This window comes from Lemur catta, chromosome 7 (genome assembly GCF_020740605.2).
Source record: "Lemur catta isolate mLemCat1 chromosome 7, mLemCat1.pri, whole genome shotgun sequence".
In the NCBI taxonomy this organism is placed as follows: Eukaryota; Metazoa; Chordata; class Mammalia; order Primates; family Lemuridae; genus Lemur; species Lemur catta.
In genome coordinates this window covers 73,633,201-73,652,715 of record NC_059134.1, presented here as the reverse complement: position 1 = coordinate 73,652,715, position 19,515 = coordinate 73,633,201, and the positions used below count along the sequence as shown (strand labels likewise).

The window sequence follows — 19,515 nt, the reverse complement described above, 5'->3', positions numbered from 1 at the left end:
CTCCTGGGCTTAAGCGATCCTCCTGCCTCAGCCTCCCTAGTAGCTGGGACTACAGGCATGTGCCACCATGCCCAGCTAATTTTTTCGATATATATTTTAATTGGCCAGATAATTTCTTTCTGTTTTTAGTAGAGACGGGGTCTTGCTCTTGCTGAGGCTGGTCTTGAACTCCTGACCTCGAGCAATCCACCCGCCTCGGCCTCCCAGAGTGCTAGGATAACAAGCGTGAGCCACTGCGCCCGGCCTGGAGCAACATTTTTAAAGGAATCTCCACACAGAACATAGTCCACATGGGCAGCAGCAAGTGGGACTGATATTAGACACCCAGTTGAACTTCCAATAGTTGTCATTGATAGGGCAACTGGCAGTGAAGAAATGTCACAGAATTAACTTTTCTTCTGAAATGAGTAACAACTTCCTTAGGGTGTTCCTGGCATGGTGCTGCTTGGAGGCTGGCGGTGGAGTAAATGACAGATATGTGATTTTATGGAGGAAATTTACTATAGCAAACTCTCTATCCTTGAAAATTCAAGTATTTTCAATCCTCTTTCCCCCTTTTGAACCCAAAGAAATTTGGAAGGTATTTTTCTCTAACCTGAAAAGTAGTCAAACCTGCATTCCCACCCGATTCTTTGAAATACATATATATGTATGAGTTTTTAAACATAAGCAGTTTGTTCCTCCAATGGCCTTGGAAGAATAAAATTGCATCTATCTCCTGGGCCATCAACTAAATTTTTTACTGCCAGTTTGGCCACATTTTATCTGCACATGGCTGCCATAAAGGTACTGATCCTTTGGACAGCTCTGGGCTCTACAGGAAACACTGATGATGAAGTTAAGTCTAGGCACAAGTCTTCAAATTGCCTCCATCATTAACGTAATCACAAAGTATAATAACTATATCTACTTATCCATGTCTCTATTAATGACATATTTGCCTGTCTTAACTCTCCTTTAGAAATCCAAAGACCTTTGAGATAGGGATATTTCATCTTCACTTTTGGCAACCCACACACAAATCCATAGGTGCCTAAGAGATACCTATTGTCCGATTCATGTTTGCTCAGCGTGGGGTTGCTGGAGAAGCATGGACTGTGCTTTCTCACAGGTAAAGATCTGACTCATGGCGTTGCCGCTTATTAGCCACCTGACCTTGGACGAGTCACTTATCCTCACTGAATACATCTATAAGGTGGGGATAAAAACTCTCCCCTAGAAGGGCTAGTGTGAGAGGGTACATATGACATACTAAGCACAAAATGAGGGCTCAGTACACGTGAGCATCCTGTTTCCCTCTTGTGGGTCCTGCTGGGAAACGTTTGTGCCCTACACTACAACAGATCCCCAGGGTAATGCAGAAACAAAAATCCGTCATCCACTGACTTGCTCAGGTGATCACATTCTTAACCACCAACTATGACTCCTCGGAGGATGGCCTGAATGCACGATTTGCCTGACTCACAGCATGAGCACAAACAAACACAACCGAGTGGAAACAGTAGGGCCCTTTGAGCTCATATATGCAGAGAGACCTTAAAAGTCGAGTAAGCTATTCTGTGTCTATATGCAGTGATCTTGACTCTGCCAAGGACAGCTCTACCTCAAGCCACTGGCTGGGACTGAGAGAGCATCACATTCTGTTAACCATGACTGAGTTGGGAGGACATCAAGGTGTTACAAAAGGAACAAGAAAGGAATGAAGATTTTTACTCAGAAGAGGAAGGCTTAAGGGATGTACTGCTACACAGAAAAGAATGGAAATTGCTCGTGGGCTTCAGGAGGCTGAATTATATTCAGAGACCGGAAACGTAAGAATAAAGAACTCTATTATCTGTTAAAGCCAACCAAAAAAAAGAAGGGCTGCCTTATGGAGGAATAACCTTTCTGTCCCAAGAGATATTCAAGCAGAGGCTGAAAGATGAGCCATCAGCCAGCTCTAGAAGGGACTCTTGGACTGTGACAGGCAGATGGGTGTGGCCCTTCTAACTCTACAATCCAAGATGCATTTCTCAACTAGACTGCTATGGACATGACAACGTACCACAGGAAAATCCACCCATTTGCATAAACGAGGGGAAGAACTAAGCAATAGTTTCATAAATGTCCATTTCTAAAAACACCCACCATTCATTGTCATGTCAAAGAATCAACTGGAGTAAGTTAAAGTCAACTTCTTGCTACTATTCATTGTCTCCATAAAAAATTCAACATATAGTCATACATGTTATTTCTATTGCTTGAATGTAAAGACAAATCACCCTGGTAAGGCATTTTCATTAGCAACCTACACTATTTAATACCAAAGAACACAGAATCAGGCACTACTGGCTGCACGAGTCTGTTCCCAAAGAGAACTGGCAGCATCTCAGGCCTTCTGAGCTCTGACTTGGTTGTAGAGTTGGGGTACAGAGGAGACATGGAGAGAAAAAGAAAAATTAATGGAAGATCCCAGGCTGCAATCTGTCCCTCTGAAATCCAAGTAGTATTTGGAATGTTCCCTGGCTGCTGCTTTTACTTTTTAGACGTGGATTTTGCTGAGACTCAACGTCTGACGTGAATCCACACCACTCCACGGGCCACACGTCTGAGCCACGCTGGGCTCTGAAGCACTGGCCTGGCCCTTTTGATGTATGCACAGAAGAACACAATCTGGAATCTGGAGGGAGACCTGAGCAGTCATCTCAACTCCACACCCTTCTCATCGCTGGTCCTTTTCCCAAGATATCTACATTCTCATATGCAAGGGAGCTATAAACCTTGAAGAGAAGGAAACTTAAAAATCAATCCCAAATGTGGGGGCCTCGAACCATTCTAAGATGGATCAATTATAAATGGCTTGAAAAAATCTCTGCACCATCACTGTGCCCAGCCAGTGGAACTATAAGGAAATAGTTAAATCACCCAGATCCTCTGAAATTAATACTCAGAGCTAATGGCAAGATGGGTAAGATTCAATCACACGGGCTGCAGACCAATTCCACAGCTGCAATGTGACTACTAAAATGATGTAGTCATGGATATTTAGTTTAATACACGGATTTTAAACATGGATTCAATTTTTAACCCAACTCTGGAAGTGGTAAGATATGAGAAGAGTGACACCACCACTGCTAAACATGTGGTTTACCACTCACTTTCCTTACCAGAAATTGCTGGAACACTGGACACAGAACTGGGGAAAGGGGAAGAGAGATGGAGAAGACAGTAGCTGGGAACACACGTAGTAGGAATTCTAATTCAGGTGTAACTTTTCTTCTATAAATTAAGAAATGTGACGATACAACATCAATAAATAAATGTTTGTGGAATTAACTGTACAGCAACTGTGGATTTTATGCTTTTACATAATTTCCATGTAAGCACTGTTGCCTAGGTTATACTCAAATAAAATTTAGATTTTATTTTTTGTTTTTGGTAAAAGAGGCATGCTGCAATCTTCTTTTCAATAAATGGAGGGTGCTAAGAACACATTTTAAATTAGTGCTTCCATACAGGAATGAAAAAAAATCCACTATTTTAGAGTTTTAAATCTTGTTGAAAAGCAACTTTATCTGAAGAGCAAACCTGGAGACTCAAAGTTAAGTATCAGAGTAGTCCAGAGCCCCTAAATATATTAAGATATATTTGATTTTATCTTAAAAATAGGATTTACCAGCAGGTAAGAAAGAGACTTATTTATAATTCAGAAGAGGAGGGAAGAGATTGTAAGAGAGAGAGAAAAGGGAAGGAAAAGAAGAAAGAAAATACTAAGAGAAGAAAGAAAACAAGTTTGTTTAGTTCATCAGTCAATGCAGCTGTAAAGCAACTTTAAGTCAAGCTGGGGTCCTGCTGTTTTCAGCAGGTGGTTGCGTGGGAGGCCACATCACCAACAGACACAGCATTTCTGGGGCTCCGTACTCACCCGTGAGTTCTTCCAGAGCAGGCTGTCCACTCTTGGTGTAGTGGCTGGGCTCCATGCTCACACCCGCTGAGCTGGACTCGGCAGTAACGTTCCCTTCCGTGTCCGTCTGGGACCTTCACACACAAACCAAAGCAGACACACTTGTCACTAGAGGCAACCACCACATCTGGACCGCTGGGGTCTGACCATGGCCCTTACCATCACCTCCTCCAGCAAGAAGCTTTAGAACAGAGCAGGCCGGCAGACTGACGCTAAATAATTCATCAGGCGCGTGTGGAGCAATGTCCTAAGAACAGAGAAAGCCACCGAACTGTAAAAGATGAAATATTCATTGCCCAAATGGAGGGTCTGCCATCCCTCACTGAGGAACGCATCTCTGAATGCCCTTCAGGGAGCCAGTTCTGGCTACAGACACATGCTAGAGGGTACTGGGTGGTTTGGATAATTTAACCTATGCCAAAAAGCAACTTCTAAGTAACCAGTAACGCCAGCAAGTCAAGCATAACGATGACTCCATTGACAGCACCCCCACCCCAGAAGCCTCCTGACGGCTCTCTCAGAAAAGGTGACCGTAAAACCAGTCGGGAGTGGGTGCCAAGCAGGTGTGTTTGCCCTCCAGGTTTCTGATTCAGAGCTCAGATCTGCTGACATGAAAGGTCTCATTGATCATTATTTCAACACTTGACTGAAATCTGTACTTCCCCAAACCTTCTCCATGCCCTTATTTGTCAAGCAAATTGAGGCAATGGCTTAATGCAATGTTTTCTTGCCACAACTACCTCTGTTCATTCATGCATGGCATGCAAATGTATAATTACACTCAGATGCATAACCCCGAGTGTAACATTATTAACTCATTAGCATCCTGAGCTAATTCAACCAGATTTTGCTACCTATAAAGAAAGTGTTTGCCAAGGATGTGCACACACCATGCGGGATGTACTAATAAACCTCAAGTCATCTACCTATCCTTCCCTCCTTTGCCCTCCTACTGAGGCTGTCATTTCTCAATCCTGTTATCTCTATTTTTAAGGGATTTTCATAATCCCAGTGCTCCTCTTCACCCCTGGCCAGTGTCCAAGCGCTCATCATCTCTGTCTAGCGCTCACATCCCTGTGAGCACTTTGAAACAGGTACCCTGCTTCCAGCCTGGGGGGGTGCAAATAGCAACCAGGTGTGGGAACCAGCCTGATTTATTTCTATTGGTCTGCATGATAATTTACAGTTTTACAATTAGGTCAACATTTAAAAATTGGGACATTTCACAAGAAATACCTGGATTTCTGCCTTCTCCCAGTTAGAACAGTGAAGTCTGCAAAGACTGAGCTCTCGGTCTTGCAGAGCGCCACCCCTGGTGACAACTGGTAACTGCACCCTCTAAAGAGGCATAGAGCGCCCTCTGCCGCAGACCCACTCAACCTGAGCCACCGATTTATATTACCTTTTTGGGCCAATTAGGCATCTGAATCCATGGTCTCCATTTGAGACTTTTCCTAGGTCTGGTCTACTGCCCACAAGATCCTCCACTAACCTTTGACCTACTGACGTGATGCCATCATTCTCTCCAGTGGTTTCTATCACCCAGAGATGAAGGTCTAAAGTTATTGGGGTAGATGATACCCCACATCATGGGATTCTTCCCTCCTTTACTGCCAGCCCCATCTCCTGCCATTCCCACCCTTCATACACAGTTCTACTTCATGCTTCACCCGTATGTGACTTTTCTCTGTTCCCAATCACCACGCCCTTAGCAGTGTTGTCTTTGTGGTTACTGTGACCTCTGCCTCAAGGCCCTTCTCATTCGCTTGCTCCTGAGCTGTCTCCAAGACGCAGCTCCCCCGTCATCTCGGCCGAGAAGCCTCCCCTGACTAGTTGCCAGCTGATCGCGCCACCTCTCTGGTGTTTCTGCCGCACTCTCCTTATTCTTCTGTTGCCTCCTTATGACAATGTGATCAAACTAACAAATCTCTCCTCAACTAGATCAAGAGCTCTCTGAAGGCAAAGGTTAGTTCAAGTTCAGATGCTGAGCAGGAACTCAAGAACAGTGTATGTTGATTAGATAAATGAGAAATTTTTAAGTCTCCAAAGAAGCTGGGGACTGGACGGAGCATTACACTTGGAAGTCTGGACATTTAGCTGGCTCCAGGTGGAAGATCCGTAACTTTGTAGCCATGCAGATTTGAGTTAAGTCACTTCACCTCTTTGAATCTCAGCATCCTCACCTGTACAATGGGGATAACAGTAGCAATCTCCTGTGGTTCTACCAAAACCAAATGTGACAGGACACACTTAGTAAACTATAAAGTAACAGAGGCGTCTGTTGTTACTTGCGAATTGATAAATAAAAATCATTCTGCATGATTTTTAAAAACATCTATCTTCTCTTTACCCCTTGGTAACATCTTTAACATGGAGAGGTCCTGGGGGAGCACTGTAAGTTATAGACAGTGAACCCTAAACTTGAGAGAGAGAATTTTAGAGCAGGGAGGGTCAATCATGTTTTAAAGTCCTCTAATCTAATCCAATCTTCTCACCTTACAGATGAAGCTCAGAGAGATGAGGGGATTCAGAGCATCAGGACAGTACGGTGGTGAAGCACCTGGTCCCACTACTCACACACACTTGGCTTTAAACCCCACGAGCTCTTCTAGTTACCAGCCCTGTGACTTGGAGCAAATTACTTAATTATTCTAAGCTTCAGTTTGCTCATCTATAGAATGGGGGTTAAAAAAGCAGCTAGCTCATGGAGTTGTGGGAAGAATTAGATGAGCTAGGACACAAAGAGCCCTCAGTAGAGTCTGCAAACACTTGGTGCATACTCAATAGCTGTTCTCGCGGCTGGTGCCCAAGACCACAGATAAAGGTCAGGGCCCAGGTGTCCCGACTCCCATCCCAGTGCTCTTCTTTCCAGCCTCGCCTCCCAGGCTTCCCTAAAGAGGAAGACACCTCAGAGGGGCGAGAGGACATTACTCAGAGAGAGAATTAACAGCAAAGTGGGGCTAGTCAGATACACATCCTAGAGGTGTCTCCCTTCCTCCTCTCTGCCAGACATTTGCTCTTCATCATTAAGAGTTTTTCTTCTCATAGAGAAATTTGAAGTTTTTTTAAAAAGGAGGTTAAATGTTTTACAATCTTTCAAATGATTACAGCCAAAAAAAAAAAAAAAATGGAAGGAACGGGATTGATGGTGATCAAAGACTGTCATATATTTTAATTTTGAAAATGCAAATCAAGAATCTGTGAAGAGTAGCTTGAATATGTATTACCTCAAGACTATTAATGCTATTGGGATTATAAAAATGTCACGGGGAGCTATTCAGTTGCCTGGATGCTTCAAGAGAACAATTGTATCAAAAGCCATGCACGCAGATGAGCTGAGTCATTATCTAAGCCTTGGCGCTCTCCTTAGGAAGGTTAGCTGCTGATGACTTGATTCAATAAAACCAGACTGTCTCCCAATTAAAAAGACTGGTGTGATCCTCACAGAGGGAGAAGGTGAGCGGAAGACAAGGAAGGACGGACTAGGCTAAGCCTGACACTCCCTCACTGGCCGGATGCTGGCTGGGTTTACTCCGCAATCACTCAAGCCAGTCTCGCCACCAGCTATTGGCAGGAATTGTAACACAGCCCACTAGAATACAACTCAGGCAGGAGAGAGGGACTTCTAATTCTCTGGGGAGCCACATAAACATAGTGAGCTGAAACTATGGGCATGAGTCTACGTACCTGAGCAGGTGTATAAGTACGTGTCTGCATACCTGCATTTGTATTTTATATATGAATGTATACTTGTGGCCATACTTACACGTGACTGTTGATGTGTTTTTACGCCCATGGGTGTGCTGAGTGTACAGTTGTGTCTGTGTATGCACTGACGGGTGAGGGATAATAAAATAAGTGTCTAGAATACGACATTCAATCATTAGTCCCCTTTTGCTATGCACAGGTGTTAGTTAGCATTCAACTGTGGGGGGGCGGCCAGAGCAAGAGCTCGGGGACTCCCTCAAGAGCTGTGTCAGGGAGCTTCCATCTGCCTCAGTGGACACATCCACGTGTATCACGCAGCTCCTGGAGCCAATGTGAGCACCTAGACAGCGCCACCGGCCAGAACCCCGTGGAGCAAGCAGCAGCTGGCTCCAGTCTCCCACAGTCCTATGGACACACCATCAAAGACGCGGTGGGGCTGGGGGACACACACAGGACAGAAGGATGGAATCACACACACAAACACCTCGGGCTTATCTCCTGGCTACAACGTGGGGTCTCTTGTTCTTCTACAACCAGCCCCTCCCTTACTGTTTCCTTTCCCTTCGCTCAAAAAGTCCCAGCACGCAGCCAGGACTATGAGGATCTGGATGTTCCAGGCAATCACTGCTATGAGGAGCAGCCTCAGTCATTCAGCAAGGTGGTTTTTGTGTATATTTTTTTTGTTTTTAAGTACACTGAGGATGTGCTAGGGCTGCTGCTGGAGCCTGCTGGTGACGCCAAGCCACCCGCCCTGCCCATGCTGGCCTTCACACTTCTGAGCGAGCTGCTGCTGGCTGTGAAAGGCCTGGGTCCCATGTGCCTGGTGAGCTCCTGCTCATCCTGGGGGCAGCTCCGACTTTACTTCCCCTCCTTAGCCTTCTGCGACCCTCCCCCGGCCCTTGCTGTGTGAACCGCTCCCTCCAGCACACTGTGCAGGCCTCTATTTGGAGCTTAGCACGTGGTGCCTTAGCTATTTGCTTAGGTGTTCCTAGAGGGCAGTCGGGATCCTACCCTCCCAGCCCCAGAATCCACCAGAGAGGTTCTTGTGCCCAGTGACGTGGGAAGCAGGGGTGGGTGGCTGCTCCTACCTGTACAGGAAAGGTGCGACCGTGGCAGTGTTGGGATGGTTGTATTGCTGCTGGGGCTGAGGTAGCTGAACACTGACGGTGTTGCTTCCTGTGGTCTGGGTGGTCCCCACGGACCCGCTGACGGTCTGGCTGCTGATGCTGTGGTTCAGGGCGGTCCCTCCTGGGCCTTTTCCTTCCGAGGATGCCAGGCTGGAGGAGGAGCTGGAGTGCCTGCCGTCCAGCTGGGGCTTCTGCTGCGGGAGCCCCGAGCTCGGCTTCCCGCTCCGGCTGCGCTCCCCTTCCTTGGAAGGCGCTGGGGCGCTTGCGGCTTTGCCGGGCGCGCTCTTCATGCCTGGTTTTGGTATTCCACTATGGGAGGGGGCCGCGGCCTCCTTCTTGGCACTGTTGAGCTTGCCCCCTTTGGGGATGAAGCTGGCGATCTTGGAGGACTTTTTTGGCATCTCGGTCGCGGCGGCCCCGCTGGGGTCTTCTTTGGGCTCCTCCCTGAGGTCGGGTCTGTCTGCCACCGACGCTCTCTTGGTGAGGTCCTTGCTTTTCTCCTTCTCCTTCTCCCGCTGTTGTTTCTCCTTCTCCTTCTCGTTGCCTTTTGGAGAACTCTTCTTGTTGGTCAGCGCCCGGCTGAAAGTCCTCTGGGCGATGCCCTTGAGCGCGATCTTGGGGCTACTGGAGGCGGGGCCCGGCGTGCAGAGCGCGCGGCCGGCGGCCTCCAGCTCCTCGCTCTCCTCGAAGCTGGGCAGGATCTCCAGCCGCTCGCAGCTCGTGTCCCGGGACCCCGGGCCCTCGCCCGCCTTGGAGGCCCCTTTACTGTTGAAGAGTTTTAGTTTTTCCAGCATGGACTTCTGATTGTTGGGGGCCGGCTTCATGGCTTCGGGCGTGGGCCTGGGGGCCTCGGGCCCGGGCGGCTTGACCGAGAGCACGGACGCCGTGGCACTGTGCTTCACGCTGAGGGACTTGCTGCGCCAGGGCTTGGAGGCCGAGCCGGGCTGCGGGATGGCCGAGGAGGTGCTGCAGTTAGCGGGGCTGGAGCTGCTGCCGCTCTCCAAGGAAGCAGGTGCATTTTCGCTCATTCCGAGGTGGGAGGAGGCTGAGCTTGCCAACGACTCTGCAGAGACAGAGAAGAGAAGGAGACCTGAATCACACTTGCTGACCTGCCCTGCAGCCAAGGGAAGGTTGGCTGTGGCCACAGAGCCCATCACCCCAACCCAAATGCCGTAGAGCCCCACTACCCGCTTTGTGGATGATCTGTGGTTAAATTTTAAATCCTGTCTCAACTTCCTCCTGCTTTCCATGCACAGTTCACACCACCCACCTGCACCCTGGTCACATTGTGGTGGCGTGTGCTGTGCCAATGCATGTTCATCTTCACAGTAACACACACAAAGCATAATTAAGAACATAAATCTATGAAAAAAACAAACAAAAACCTGTACTTCCCATACGGTGGGTGGAGGAAATACCTACCGTTTTGAATTATTCATCCCACAGCCTGTTTCCCAGTTAAGTAAAAGAATCCAGAATTATCCAACTTTAGGGAAACAATGTAGCAGAGGCATTAAAATAAAACAGACCAAAAAACAAACAAACAAACAAACAAACCCAAAAAACTAGAAAAGGAGGAGAAACCAAGTAGAATCTTTACAGAAGAAAAATTACCCACAGTTGTTAAATCCTGTCAAAGCACCTAAGTTTTTCCCGTGTTGGCACTTTCAAAGAGTGACAAACATGATTCAGGTTGGACTTTAAGAAACCTTTTTTTGCTGAAGAGTACAATCTCTGCACATGGCTCCACTGTAGTCAAGAAAACACACAGGTTATCTGAAAGTCAAGGCTTCCCCTTGGCGCTCAGCGAGTGTTTCGCCGGCCAGACTCTTTTCTCAGGAAAGCCTCAAAATATTTTTAAACTAGAGCCAGAATTATTCTCAGAAGAGCAAGCTCCAAACTGAGAATTCTGCTAGCCACTAAGGCGGCCCAGTATCACAGGACTGGGAACTGCAGCTCCCTTCTGCCTCGGGCAGCACCCGGAATGATGTAGCCCTGTCTCCCAAGGAAGGGCAGCCGTTAGAGAAAGTGGCAGGAAGGCACGTCTCAGCTGAGCCCCGCGCCCACGCCCACCCACACCCCACGCCCGCTGTGCGCGGCAGACAGGATGCACCCCTTCAGCCCCCAGAGAGCACCCCTGCATCTGCAAAGTCACAATGACATGACTTACCTAGCAGCAGCCACTTTCTCCTGCAGTGATTCCCTAGGAAAAATTCTCTGACCGGAGAGGCTGCCCTTCCAATTGTCACAAGTGTTTTCGGTTAAACTGCTCATGTTTCTAATTAACTTTTGTCATCCACAACTACTCCGGTGCCCAGAAGCTTGGCGGGATTAACGGCTGCTTCTTCTGCTCTCTCTCTCTTTTTTTTCCCTTAATACCTATGTTCCGCTGCCTTGTAGCAACAGAGTAAACTGTATATAGAGCGGCTTTTTATGATTTAAAAGTCAACGGCCGCTGAAGCCGAGTGAAGGCAGCCCCTGTGTGGGGCGCGAGCACCGTGCCGGAGAGCTGCACGGCAGAGGAACTGCTTCCCTTCACTCTCAGCTGCTCGGGGAGCCACAGCTCCGGGGTGATCCAAAGCAGACCTCCCAATGTTTTAAAACACATACATCTTCCTGACTTACTGGGGATTTGGGTTTGGAGGGGAGGGTGCTGCACAATCCTCCCTAACAAAACTCATGGGGCGTTGCTGGATCCTTTCCTGGGGAGAGCCAAAGGCTGGCTTGGAAACAGGCTCAAGGAACCCACCCACACTGCTGGCCTGTTAGAGGGTCTCCACACACTGGAGGCTGCCCACCGGGGGGCCTGCGGGGTGTCAGGAGCCACAGAACTCAGTGTGAACAGTGAGAAAACTGAGACTCATGTAGGGCTAAGGAGTGACCCTAAATTACATAGCTAGAAATAGAAAGATCTGGGATTTGAGCTCAGGTCTCCTGATACAGTGCTCTTAGGGACTACATCATAGATGCCTTTTTGGAGGAAGAATACTTGTACACAACAGCAACTTAAATGACAAGAGCACTTTTCAGGTGCGGTACAAATGAGCCCCACCATTTGAAAGAAAGCAGTCTTCATCACAGAAGATGGCTGTCCGGTTGAAATAACCATGACCTTCTAATCCTGAGTACTCTTCCTCTTAGAACAACTGCCTTTCCCTTTATCCCAGCTCAAACCTGAGGCAGAATTAAGACATTCATTCATTCAATATATTCATCCATTCACTGGGCTGCTGATACGTGCCAGACACCGTTCCAGGCACTTGGGATACATCAATGACAAAACAGATAAAGAATCTCTGCCTTCATGGAGTTTATAGTTCAGCAAGGAGGAATAGATAATTAATTTAATTAACACATAAATTATATCATTTGTTAGAAAACAAGTGCTAAGGAAAAGTAAGGGGGTTTCAGGGACAGGTTGCAACACTGTCCTTGCGGGAACTTAAGACCCCATTCAGAGGTATGCCCCTTTCCTAAAGATGTCTTAGGCACAGTCCCCATGTGATCGTGGATCCCTGTGACTCTCTGCTTAAGAATCCTATGAAGCTTGCTCAGAAATGGTTTTGACAAGAAACCATCTACCTGCCATTTCTATGCATTTTTAACACTAACAATCACCAACAACTAACTAGCTAACGACTGAACCAGCAGAAAACAGACACCAGGCTTGTCTAAGTGAAATGGCCAGACTCACTGAAAAGGTGTGTGTGTGTCTCCTTCAGGAAAAGGTGAAAGGTTCGGGGAAAGCGCCAACACAAATGCAGGTAGGACGGCCACTTATGCAGGCCATGCCAGAGCAGCTCCCAGGAACCCCTACTTGTCCTTTAAACCCAGTTTAAATGCCTCTACCTCTGTCAGGCCATCCGAGACCCTCAAGCTGCCTGGTTCGTATCACACGGTATTTTTCCCTACTGTGTGCTTCCCTAGGATTCTGTCCATACCTCCCCCATAAAAGGATTGTGAAGGGTCGCCTACTTTACACCATGGTCTGGGAACATGTTGAATAAAGCTCCTGCCCTCTAGGAACTCCCTGTCCAGGGATGCAACAGACCTCAAAACAAACCACAAAATCAAAGTCAAGAGAGGCAGGGGCTCTACTAGGTACTAGAGAACCAGAGGAAGGCTCTACTAATTCTCCCTGGGGGGTCTGGGAAGCTTTCCTAAAGGAGATAATCCTTGAGTTACCATGTGGTGCTTCCTCTGGTCCGGGATTTCCTCCAGGGCAGAGACTCCCTCCCTGACTCATCTTTGTGTCCTAAAGCCTGCTGGAGCATAAAAATACTCAGGAAATGTTTTCTGAATTGTTGGTTGGTAGTTTTGACATTTGCAAGTCACATTTAAGGCACCAGAGATGTAGGATTTGTGATGAGTCGTTAGAACTTTTCAGCCTAAACTCAGGAAAAAATTTAGATCAACACTGAGAGCTTCAGAATTTTGAGTTGGCATTTAGCCTGGGGTCCCCTGGTTATGAAATCATGGGGACATTTCAAGGTTACTCATTACAGATATAAAAGGTAGCTCGTGGGTATGATTCTGAATTTGGCTTCCAGAGCAGAAGTCTTCTGATGGGGCCAGAGGGCACCAGGGCATCTGAGGATCAGGTTGTCAACACTTGGTACCAATGCCACAGCCAGAGGGTCCTCTAACTGGGAAAGGGGGCTTCAGGTCATAAGTGGTATTGTGCAGGGTAATTTGACACATTATTGTCATTCTCAGGGTATCACACCAGTGACCTCAGATCTTGGCCGAGTGGCTGTTTGGGGCCTGTTCCTCTGTCTTTGGAAAGAAGCCATTTCCAAAGCCAGAGTCCTCTGACTCCCAGCATGAAACTTTCCCTACCAGCCTTCTGAGACAGGAAGATAAATGAAGGGGAAGTGTGGGTAGGTAGGCCAGACCCCAAGCTTTGTCACCAACTAACAGTATGAGTGCCCCTCTGAGCCTCAGGCACCCCACTGGTTAGGAAGGGGATGAGCTATTTCTCTAGAGTCCTTTTAGGTTTGTTTCTGTGCATATCTTAGCGAGTCTCTGAGAGACCCTAGGAGGCTGGGCCATGGCCAATCTTGTCTCACGGGGACCCCATGAGTGCAGCTCTCACACACTAAGTTCTACCATCATTCTGTGCACACGGGGTGTTTCTTTATCTCCAAATATTCCTCCTCCAAAATTCTCCTTGGATAATGTTTACTAACAGACGGAGAAAACAAGCTGGGTCAAGGTATAGTCAGCCCTGGATGAGCTGCATGTGAATTCAGAAAAGCTGGTGCCCTGTGAAAACATGTCTGGGGGAGGGAGGGTGGAACGAGTTCTTTAAAACGAAAGCACTTCTCTTCCTAATAACTAATAGCTCTTGTTACTTTTCTCATGCATGTGAACCTTTGTTAGAGCAAAAGAACCTAAGAGGGAAAAAGGAGAAAAGCATAAAAGAATGTTCTGAACATCTGTATTCCCCAAACAATGGCATGTGTGGGCCACTGAAATAGGTGAGATTATTTTGGATGGCACACGAATGAATATTTTTATATTTTAACAGTTCTGTTTATTATATTGCATACTAGAAGATGATAACTAGCCATATATAAATTAGCAGTTTCATGGATATTAAATGTAGATTTAAAATTTGAGTCGACTTAAGGAAAATACAAAATAAATAAAAACACAAGTTGTTCATAGATTTGGCAACAATCATGTGGAAGGTTTATGAAAGACTGAAGTTGGGAAAACATTATTACATTAAATCAAGATATACTCATTTTATGCTAAATCTATCTTTTTGAAAAATATAATCAACCAAATAGAAATCAAACCAGAAGGCTCAGATAAGGACCTGGTTCAAAACTAATCTGAAATGAGTACTTTTTAGAGATTTAATACATTTATTTCACATGTGATTTTTGCCAGATCTGGCAACATGATTGGGCCTTGCTGAGTCAAAGATAATTTTAAAATAATGGCTTTAACAATTTTTTGACCACACAGTAAGAACACAGTTAAGAATGATATATCACCATCCAACAAACATCCACTTATCCATATGTTAAAGTGAAAATATCAAGATATACTCTTACTATGTATAATAAACTCTGATATATTCTACATTAGTCTATTCTAAAAAGTGCTGATCACACACCCTCTCAACAGATTTTATGGCAGGTCATGCCCTGCGGTTGGAACATCTCAGTTCTGAAAGACCAGCTTATAAGGTACACCCACAACCAACTGACAAACCGCTGCACGAAGGAAAAGTCTCATTTGAAACATTGTAGACAGGATGCCTTTGAAGAAAAGACTTTTTTTTTTTAGGGTTTAGAGAGAGCATTAATCCTCCAGTGGGGAGGGAAAAAGTTTGGTTTGGTTTTTCTGGCAATCAGCCTTAACCTTCCCTGACAGGAACTAAAATGCTTTCTAAATGAAAATACTGTTTAAAGCAGATAAATAAGCATTTCTTCCTCTCTCCCTCTGCGATGGCAAACACTGGCCCCAGGTCTCTTCTGTCCCTAGCTTTTCAGTTAGAGAGACGTTGGTGGTCTGGTCCTGGTGCCAACAAACACTCGGGGAGAGTGTCCTAGCCTGGTTGATCCCGGCTCCTGTCACCGCTACTGGGATTTTAAATCTGCCCTGGGGAGGTTTCCGGCCTGAATCCTCTCCAAAGACTTTGGGGAATAGGCCTGATAATTGGGCCTGGGAAAATGTTTGCAATTTCCTATAATTTGTCAAGGTGTCAATCTTGAACATTCAAATTGGTTAGGATAATTGAAACCAGTTTTTGTTTTTTTTTTTAAGTGTATGGATTCCAGGCACACAGGCTAGAGACTGTCTTTGGAATTGCTCCGGTCAGTTTCTTTACACTCCTGGTAGCCACTAGACCACAGAGGGGCAGGTGAGCCTGACTCCATACACTTCACTTAGTGGTTCTGCATGATTCTTTGAGCCTGGGAGGAGGAGTCAAGACTGTTTTATCAGTGCCTAACATTAAGGGCACAGGCTAGTCTAAATATAGTCTTCTCTCCAATACCTTCTTGGAGAGGATCCCTGGAGGTAAAGAAAGAAGGAAAGGGGGGTATGAGAACAATCAAGGAATGTGGATAGGAAAGTGAGAGGGCACAGAATGAGAGGGAGGTGGGCTTTGGACCCACATGCTCTAAGGATCTTACTGTGTCGACAATTCTACAGGCTCCTAGACTGTCCAGACTAGAATAAGGATGATGATCTATATAATCAAATGTTTTTTAAAAAGTTGTTTTGTTACTTGCAATCCCTATTAAAATTCCAATGACATTTTTTTGCAGAAATAGAAAAATCCATCCTAAAATTCATATTGATCTTAGGAGACCCCAAATTGTCAAAAAAATCTTGAGAAAGAACCAAGTTGGAGGTGTCATACTTCCTGATTTTGAAACTTTTTATTCTACAAAGCTACAGTAATTAAAACAGTGTGGTTCAGGCATAAAGAAAGGCATATAGACGAGTGGACTGTACTAGACAGCCCAGAAATAAAGCTTTGCATATGTGGTTAAATGACTTTCAGCCAGAGTTCCATAACTATTCAATGGGGAAAGGATGGTCTTTTCAATAAATGGTTGTGGAAAAACTGTGTATTCACATAGAAAAAAACAGAGTTGGACTCTTACCTTAAAACATATATAAAAATTAACTCAAAATGGATCGAAGACCTAAACATAAAAGCTAAAACTATAAAACTCTTGGAGGAAAATACAGGGCATAGGCTTGATGACATTGGATTTGGCAATAATTTCTTGGATATGACACCAAAAGCACAGGCAACAAAATAAAAGATAAGTTGAACTTCATGAAGATTAAGAACTTCTGTGCATCAAAGGACACTATCAACAGAGTGTCCTACAGAATAGGATGAAATATTTACAAATCATCTACTTGATAAAGGATTGATATCCAGAATATGTAAAGAACTCTTACAATTCAACAGCAAAAAACAACCTGGCTTTAAAATGGGCAAAGAACCAGAGACATTTCTCAAAAGAAGATGTACAAATAGCCAATTAGAACATAGAAAGACATTTAACATCACTAATCATTGGAGAATGCAAATCAAAACTACAACAGATACCCCTTAATATCCACTGGGATGACTTTCATTTAAGAAATAAAAAGTGCGCTTGATACGTGCTACTCTGCATTGTGGTTACTAATTGCACTTGACTTTAGCTTACTCATAAGAATGGCTGATGCACTATTGGGTGCCCTGAAATGGTTGTCAGAAAAATCAGCAAACAAACAAAAGCTAGTACCTACACTGGATCCCTCCACATGGCTCAACATTAAAATCAGTTGTGTCTGACTTGTCCCCTCTTGGCTAATCATATCAGCTGTTCTCTCTAAAACTAAGTGAACTCAAACGACTAGAAATCTTTGTGATGCTTTTAATGTTTTTTCTTCTATGTATGGTGGAAATTTTGCAATAGTGGGTTACTTAAAATGTCATATACAAATACTCCAGGATCTTGTGACAGTGTGACCAAAAATATATATGCAGAAAGTAAAAGCACATTATCCTAGTAGACTGAAGCCTTCTCTTTCCTGCATGAACCACAGATTTCCCAGTTCTCCTCAGTGACTTTTTCACCCCAGAGGAAGGGGAAGAGGCCCTCGACAGCTGGAACTGTTACAGTTGTGCTTCTTTTTTAATATATGACAAGGTAATCCTTTTTCTTCAGTAGCTTATTTTGAATAAAACCAAATGAAACTATGGGCAATGAGGTCATTTGTTTCTCTGCTGGTAGCTAAAAAACAGTTAAAAAAAAAAAAAAAAAAAGGAAATACCATTTTCCAAAATAGTTTTCACTACATTTTCTCCAAACAGTTTTACAAGGTATATTTTCAAATCCCACTTAATGTTATAAAGAACTGGTAAGCTAAACAAAGTTTAACTTGCTGGAAATATTAATATACAGTTGGGCTTATGTTTGAGCTTGTGATAACACCTTAAAAAGAGAATAAATTCTTAACATCTCTCTCTCACCCACACGCATACCCTTTACATTAAAAAATGTTCTACGTAAAATTTTTAAATCCTCCCACTCAGCTGGATAAGGAGACAAATCATTTGCTGGCATTTGAAGGAAGATACTTTTAAAAATAAAAGGCATTCCTGTTCTTTATCTTTGATTTCTTGAAGCCATATTACCCTCAAAATACATCTTTCTTCTCTCTTGAACTTATTTGTTTAAAATCCCCAGGAGAAAACTTTTGCTTTAATTGGTCAAACAATTTCTCTGTCTTATACCATATATGGCTGTAAGAAAGTACAAAATTGGCCCTAGAAAACCTTTTCCCTTTTTTCAAGAGTGTATGAAATTTCACAGAGAGATTACACACACTTTACAGGGGGTAAATCCCATTCTTTCGGGAGGTTCTTGTTCACGACCAACAGCCTTTTGGCAGAGTCACATGGTTGTACCCTACTGTAAATACATTCTTCTAAGATAGAGTTAGTTAAGGAATTCTGCAGGCCCCTCCTCTAGGATACTAGCCCAATCTTTCTGCTTTTTCCTGGGGCAAAAAAATGAGCACCCCCAAATAGGAGTTCCCAAACCAGTGTTAGGCAATAAGAGAGACAAGAAGTTCCATTGTCAGGTAAGTTTGGAAAACGAAGAGCTAACTAGTAGTCAAATAGTTTTCTTGTCTACAGGACTTCTCAGAGCCTTTACTAATATGATTACTTGCACTGGGAATAACCAAGAGGATAATGGAAAGGTGTGATTCCTAAATATATTTTTGCCACAGAACTGGTTTTCTAGAATAGCTTAAGGAAAGAGCCTATCACAGGATGCATTTTGGAAAACACTGTCCTAACGAAGGTGGCAGAAAATGGGTACACAACCCAAACCAGAAAAGACAGGTGCCCACCAGTTACTAACCATGAGAGCTAGGAAAGGGAGAAGAAGACACACTCTTATTTCCCCTGTGAAGTTATAATGAAGTAAAGTGTGGAATTCTTTCATGCATTTTAAGCGTGAAAAATCCTTAATGTGTACCTGCTCCTTTTTATTTCAAAAGGATTAATATAAGTCTCTGCAAAAAAGCCAAAAATCTCCACGAAAATAGGAAGTAGGAGTTATTTCACGCAGCAGTATGCCTAAAAGGATTTCTATCAACAGGTAGGCTCACTGTGACTCACCAAAGGGATGTGGCTGCCTTGAAAGCCCATGAGGTCTTGGGCTGTGTTAATACATTCAGAATGAGGAAGATGAAGATCGTGCCTTGCTGCACACAGCTCGTACCACTGCTGTTACAGAATGGTGAAATCTTAGAATTTAGACCTAGAAAGGCTTCTTAGAGATCAGCTACTTTCATTCTCTTCCCAAAAGAGGAAACAGAGCCTTAGGCAGGTGATGACTTCTCCAAGGTCTTGCATTCAGTAAATGGCACAGCTGTTATTGAACTTGGGACTATGAAGTTTGTTAAGAAATGTGGTTTCCATGGCCCTACCCCAAACCTACCAAATCAGAATCTCTGGGGCTGGACCTTCAAGAAGCAGGTGTTTTAAACAGCTCCTCAGGTAACCATTATGCAGGCTGAAGTTCAAGATAAACACCACACTGAGAAACTGTTGTTTGCCCAGGATAAGGACTAGAACAAGAATGACCCTAAACCACTGTTAATGAAGAGTGGCCCGGATGACAGACATTCAGCTCAGAGAAGAGATGACTTAGGAGAAGGCAAAGGTGAAAGAACTCTTATTAACAAGGTGGCTTCCCT

General features: G+C 44.7%; 1 protein-coding gene across 6 annotated transcripts in view; it reads right to left on the bottom strand.

Annotated features, from left to right (window-relative positions):
• NAV2 (neuron navigator 2) overlaps nucleotides 1-19,515 on the bottom strand; it is a 372,791-nt gene that overhangs the window by 152,742 nt on the left and 200,534 nt on the right. For all 6 annotated transcript variants that reach the window (XM_045557674.1, XM_045557675.1, XM_045557676.1 and 3 more), the window contains 2 exons: nucleotides 8,740-9,841; nucleotides 3,905-4,017 (listed from right to left, as the gene is read on the bottom strand). In XM_045557674.1, coding sequence (XP_045413630.1) covers nucleotides 3,905-4,017; nucleotides 8,740-9,841 — 1,215 coding nt within the window. The remainder of the gene's footprint in view (nucleotides 1-3,904; nucleotides 4,018-8,739; nucleotides 9,842-19,515) is intronic.